This window comes from Hippocampus comes, unplaced genomic scaffold, assembly GCF_001891065.2.
Source record: "Hippocampus comes isolate QL1 unplaced genomic scaffold, H_comes_QL1_v1.1 scaffold275, whole genome shotgun sequence".
NCBI lineage: Eukaryota > Metazoa > Chordata > Actinopteri > Syngnathiformes > Syngnathidae > Hippocampus > Hippocampus comes.
In genome coordinates, this window is record NW_017804971.1 from 1,467,729 (window position 1) to 1,474,291 (window position 6,563).

General features: G+C 41.4%; 1 protein-coding gene across 2 annotated transcripts in view; it reads left to right on the forward strand.

Annotated features, from left to right (window-relative positions):
• tln2a (talin 2a) overlaps positions 1-6,563 on the forward strand; it is a 90,417-nt gene that overhangs the window by 53,747 nt on the left and 30,107 nt on the right. For both annotated transcript variants that reach the window (XM_019891240.1, XM_019891248.1), the window contains exons 21-28: positions 966-1,125; positions 1,241-1,407; positions 3,274-3,402; positions 3,637-3,750; positions 4,347-4,460; positions 5,186-5,320; positions 5,816-5,944; positions 6,031-6,133. In XM_019891240.1, coding sequence (XP_019746799.1) covers positions 966-1,125; positions 1,241-1,407; positions 3,274-3,402; positions 3,637-3,750; positions 4,347-4,460; positions 5,186-5,320; positions 5,816-5,944; positions 6,031-6,133 — 1,051 coding nt within the window. The remainder of the gene's footprint in view (positions 1-965; positions 1,126-1,240; positions 1,408-3,273; positions 3,403-3,636; positions 3,751-4,346; positions 4,461-5,185; positions 5,321-5,815; positions 5,945-6,030; positions 6,134-6,563) is intronic.

A 6,563-nucleotide genomic window follows, 5' to 3' on the forward strand; every position in this document is an offset into this window, starting at 1 on the left:
GTTCTGTCAGTCGTCATCTGTACCTGTGGGTAAAAAACAAAAAAAACAAAAAAAAGCAAAAAAGGACGTTTCGCTTCTCTCACTTTCGCTTCTCTCACAGAAGCTTCTGTGAGAGAAGCTTCTGTGAGAGAAGCGAAACGTCCTTTTTTGCTTTTTTTTGTTTTTTTTGTTTTTTACCCACAGGTACAGATGACGACTGACAGAACCCTTTCTACGATGGAACTTTCCTGTACGACTGAGAGCCTCCACAAGCATTTCAGTTGTTAGCATAACATTTTGGTGTGCATCCGCATACTAAACACGGCACGGTTAGCATGTCCACCTCACAGTGAAGAGGTGCAGAGTTTGATTCCGGCTTCGGCCTTCCTGTTGGGAGGTTGCTTAGTTGGGCTGGGTCTTTTACTGCCTATATGACAATGTGAGTAGAACAAATATTTTTGTGGATTTGAAATGACATGCAGGACAAACATAGTAGCTAAATAATATATTGTACAATGTGCATTGGTTCAATTAAAAAAACAACAACTTTTTTTGTTCATATTGGCATTTTTGTCGTCCATCAGGTAAGGAAGCGCGTGCTCCTATGTCGCCCTATTGTAGCGCTGATGAAAAATGGTGGGCTCCTCCATCATTTAAATTGCTCATCCCTGGTCTATGCTATGTCAGAAGCTGTAATATCAAAATTTATTGAATCCAGGTCCGTATCCATATTATACATTTGGCAGTAATGTAAATACTGTATTTCACTGACAATAGATTAGGTACTAATGGGTTGCGTATTTGAGATTTGACATATTGTTTCCTTTGAATGGATATATGAAGCCCATTTCCTCCTACTGAGATGGTGGCCATCTATTCATTGTTCTGTTCCTGGTCACTTGGTAGTATTTTTAAAACACTGATTGGGGGAATTTGTTAGAGTGATCAAAACGAGTCTCATGAGAAGTTCTCGTCATGTTTGATAGGTGAGCGCGGCAGCCAGCGTGGTGAGTCAAGCTCTGGAAGATTTGCTGCAACACGTCCGCCAGTACACCTCCAGAGGAGAGCCCATCGGCCGCTACGACCAAGCCACTGACACCATCATGACCGTCACTGAGAGCATCTTCACCTCCATGGGAGACGCAGGTTACTCCGAAATCCAAAACAAGTTTTTATCATGGCGCCCAAATTTGTTGATGAAATGACTTCAGTAGAATGGTCTTCCCATGGTAATCCGTGTCTTCTGCTGCCCTCTTGACAGGAGAGATGGTCCGTCAGGCCCGGGTGCTGGCCCAGGCCACCTCGGACCTGGTGAACGCAATGAGGTCAGATGCCGAAGCCGAGGTGGACCTGGACAACTCCAAAAAGTTGCTGGCGGCGGCTAAATTGTTGGCTGATGCCACTGCCAGGATGGTGGAAGCGGCCAAGGTATTTACTTCATTCTCTCTCAGCATTTAATCATTGGCCATTCAACTACTCCCACTACCACTACAACACTTGAAATGAGCAGTTTAAAATTTCAGTTTGTGAATCAAAATGAACATTTATGATAAAAAATACATTGAATAGCAAAACTGAGAATCACAAATTTTCAAGTTTTGCCAAAAACTGAACCTCGGAGACTGTCCCAAAAAGCTTTGACATAACATTGTGAATTAAGCTAGTGCTTGGGTGATCAAGTCCATTTTTTTATGTAAGCCTGGCTGGAACGGTGTTAAAATGGAACATATCCAACATTGAACCGCAAAAGATCAGGCAATTTAATAAGTGTCGGGAAAGAAAATAATGCACATTTCCTCCTGACACTTGCCCAGTCCATTCATCCAACAACATTGCATAATTTCAGAACACTATTAACAAAAGCTGTGTGTGATGCAATACATTCTATATCACTGTCAACGTTGTTGTTTCATGAACTCATTCACTCCCAAAGACGCTTTTAAACGTCTTTTCAGACTTGGTCCAGAATTGGCTGGTATTGAATGAGTTAATTGCCTCTTCCAAAATGAAGCAATTTTGATAATTCTCTCATATTAAATCCCATGAAGTTTGGCAGTGAGTGAGTAATGACTTAATCATCTAAAGTCATTCTTTCTGTAAATTGGAGTTAAAAACATCTGACGTGACACTGAGCTGTACTTTTAGTTTGACATTTTAATGAAGTCTGTAGAGGATTACAAAACAAAACTCTGCCTATGCTCATTGTTTCACTTTGGCTCCACTCATTTGGGTCTGGATCATGATCAAAGCACCGAAAACATCCCCAAACTGGAAGTTGGCCCTGACGTGTATGAATGTTAAGTCACTGCGATTCCAAGTGTGGCTTAATGCAGCTCACTTGCTGTTTGATCCAAATTTAGCCGGTGTAATAACCCCGAACAAATCACTGTCACACCACACTTAGTGCCCATTCCTGCCTTGAATCATCTGAAGCCGAAAGGTGTCGCAACTAATAATACGCCGACTCAGAAACTTGACACTTATGACAAAGGGTTAACATACTACAATAAGACAAAGCGTGAGTCATTTATGAAATTAATTCATCTGTCAACTGGATCAAACTCTATGAATAGCTCCCCACTTTCCACCGTGACAATGAACAGGCTCCAGCTCCAGTTTACTTTGACTTAAGCCTTAATTTACCACAAGTTGCCTCTTTACATATTCCTCCTGGACCTTATTTGGGCACTGTTGTCATGGCGACTGATGAACTGATAAGATTCAAGACTTCTGGACACTGCTTATATTGTTTGATCCCACCCCCCCTATTCCCTCAATCCATTTCTGCATGTTATATTGTCATAGCAGACAGTGGCTGGGACTTGAAAAGCTTGTTAGTGTTGGCCCGCTCATGGAAGTCATGTCGTCATTTGTCCCTCTGGAATTAGCAGGCTTTGATAATTATGCAAATGACCTGTTCTGTTAAATCACCGTCAACAAGCAGAAGGCAGCAATACGGTACACTCGACTGGTCTCAAACGAAATTTATCAACAGCGCAGTCACTTTGTAGACATAATATTCACAGCTGGCCATTATATTGGAAGGTTAAAGACTTTCTCCATGAAATTGTGTGTGTTATTTTCTCTTTATTTACTTATTCATTTTGTCTGGGCCACGTAAAGTTCTTTAATTTAGCCGTTTTATTTGTCCACAATGTCTTCGTTAGCTCAACGACGGAGATTTTGGCGCGACCGTTTCTAGCCCGGCCCCTCGATAATAAATTGTGTGTGTGTGTGTGTGTGTGTGTGTGTGTGTGTGTGTGTGCTTGTTCATGCGGGTGTGCGTTCCCTCAGGGTGCAGCGGCCTATCCCGAGAACGAAGATCAGCAGCAGCGACTGAGGGAGGCTGCTGAGGGTCTTCGAGTGGCGACGAACGCTGCTGCTCAGAACGCCATCAAGAAGAAGCTGCTCAACAGACTCGAGGTCTGCAGGGATCAGATTGAGGGCGAAGCGGGCAGAGATGACTTGAGATTTAAAAAAAACGGAAATGGTTACTTTCAGCTTGCATTTTCTTGAAAGGCTCAGTCTGCAATGTGTCATTTTACATCACTTTCTTTCACACATTTGCGATTTCTAAGTAGATATCAACTCAGAGGCCTTGAATGGCTGCACAAAAAATGTGATTTCATGTGTGTGCGTGTGTGTTTTGTGCTTCAGAATGCTGCCAAGCAAGGTGCAGCGGCTGCCACGCAAACCATCGCCGCCGCTCAGAATGCCGCCGCCTCCAACAAGAACACAGCCGCCCACCAGCAGTTGGTTCAGAGCTGCAAGGTGAGCGTGATTAGTTTATTTATTGAATATAAAAATTATTAAATGTATAAATTAAATCCCAACCGGTGTGCGGCAGCACATTTGTTTGTCATGAGGTGTGCTGTGTGGGGAATGATCTAATTTCAGAATGTCGATATTATCTCATGTTAGTAGACTGATTATGTACTTTCAGGTCCACTATTCCACAGTTTTTTGTTTTTTTTTTTATCTGAATGTTGCACAGATATTGTTCATTAGGAGACCTAAATGTGTTTCCTCTGTACATTTTCTCCTCTCTTACTGTACAAGATCACAATGCCTTGTCCCTCCTTATTTTAGTATACTTACCAAATCTTGACGAACTTCCTGTTTTGATGACTTTCGCAGCCCGCTCTGTCAGCACTCTAGTCATGCCTGATGGTAGCAAGCACGAAAAATCTATTTCCTGCTCCAATTACTTTGAGATGTAGCAAACACCCAACAAAATCCGAATGATACCATTGTGAGACAATTCAAAATTAACCAATGACTGCTGTGCGTGTGTGTGTGTGTGTGTGTGTGTGTGTGTGTGTGTGTGTGTGTGTGTGTGTGTGTGTGTGTGTGTGTGTGCGATTTAGGCGGTGGCTGACCACATCCCTCAACTGGTCCAGGGGGTGCGCAGCAGTCAGGCCAAACCGGATGACATCAGTGCACAACTTGCCCTCATTATTGCCAGCCAGAACTTCCTACAGGTGCAACCCATAACACTCTCACACTTACACGCGCGTGCTTATGGTAAGGGGATGTTGAAACTTGATGCCCCAGAATTGTCACGACTACTTTGGGAATGAGGCTGAACAAAGTATATATATATAGCCATTATTCCATGTTGGGACAATTTAAAAATGGACCCACAACCTATTTTTTAAACTCTGGTGCAGTTACGACATGATCTCATTGATTCAACTGTTCTACTTAAACAAACGGTAGCCGGGGGGGGGGGGGGTTGCTCAACAGAAGGTTGCTATTACACAATGTTACCGGTGTATTACAATGGATGAAGTGGAGTTTAAAGGGGCTAAAATAAAGTAGAACAAGGCAGTCTGGGTGGAATTAATGTTCTGTAGCTTTCCAGAACGTAAACCTAGACGTACACAAAATTATAGTGGAACCACAAATCATCATTTGAGAAAGCGGCTCCATATCTGAGCCTGTTTACGTGGCCACGTAGGTGCTGCTCTTTTGCTTAGCAAAAGAGTTCAAATAGGATCGGAAACTCTTTAACGTCCAGATGTGTGCAAGACCATCTAAGAAATTGAGTAGGGATAGTTACTCCCACTTTTTCTATTTGAGGCGTTTGTGTCTTTTTTTTTTCCTTGCGTATTCGCGACGGGCATCCGGTTTGTCATAAACTTTATGGAGTTTTGCTTTAAGAAGCAGATTTAATAGAACTATTTATGTTCCATGCGCTACACAGCCGGGTAGTAAGATGGTGACCTCCGCAAAGTCATCGGTTCCCACGGTGACGGATCAGGCTGCAGCCATGCAACTGGGTCAGTGTGCCAAGAACCTGGCCACTTGCCTGGCCGAGCTGAGGACAGCTGCACAGAAGGTATAAGTCAAACTTTTATTTGTATTTTGTAGTTAATACAAAGCAGTAGTTCCGTTGGGAAAGTATTTAAAAAGAAGCATGTCTCATCGTTTCTGAATAGTGTTTTTATGAGTTGATTTGCTGAGTTGCTTAAGTCTGCCTAGCAACAAGTGACTTCATCAGATAAAAACAAGAGGTTAGCGGTATAGCAGACGGAGAAACATAATTGTGCTTTAGTTGTACGTGATGTTTGATGTCGATGCAATATGTAACATTTTGGTAGGAACATAAATTGAAAATTAAGAACTCATGATGTTTGATGTCGATTCAATTTGTAACAATTTTGGTAGGAACATAAATTGAAAATTAAGAACTCTAACCCTTGAGGAAAGCATATGAGACAACTGTGAACAATTAAACAAATTTTCCTGCTAGGTTGCTTACCATGGTTGATGTCAGACCATATGTACACTTGATATACTTTTTTTTTTTTAACCTATTTGCATTTTTTTCTAGGCTCATGAAGCTTGTGGCCCCATGGAGATCGACTCCGCACTCACCGCCATCCAAAAGCTGAAAAGTGAGCTGCAGGACGCCAGTTTGGCTGCCGGTAATGCACAGCTGAAACCGCTGCCGGGAGAATCGGTAAGAAAAAGTCAGCTTTCTCATGAAAATAAGAAATTGCAATTGAAGTTCGAATTAAGGCTGCGTTTTCCTGAATGGTTCTTTAGTTGGAGAAGTGCGCTCAGGAGTTGGGCAGCACCTCCAAGTCAGTAGGGTCCTCCATGGCTCAGCTACTTACCTGTGCTGCACAAGGCAATGAACACTACACAGGTAGGTACTGTGAATGAAGTATACAGAACAGGTGATATGGCTTTTAAATAAAATCTCAGATTTTTTTTTCCCCATTGATTACAGAAAAAGAAAATTAGAATTACATGATTGAAATCGAGTTTTGCTTTTTGTTTTGTTTTCCTTTGTTTGCTTTATTTTAAATCAAAACCAAAAAAGCGTTGTTTCTGTTTTTTTTTCTCAAAGCGTTAACACTACAGAAGAAAAAAAAAAATATATATATATATATATATATACTCAGATTTTTTTTTCCCCATTGATTACAGAAAAAGAAAATTAGAATTACATGATTGAAATCGAGTTTTGCTTTTTGTTTTGTTTTCCTTTGTTTGCTTTATTTTAAATCAAAACCAAAAAAGCTTTGTTTCTGTTTTTTTTTTCTCAAAGCGTTAACACTACAGAAGAAAAAAAA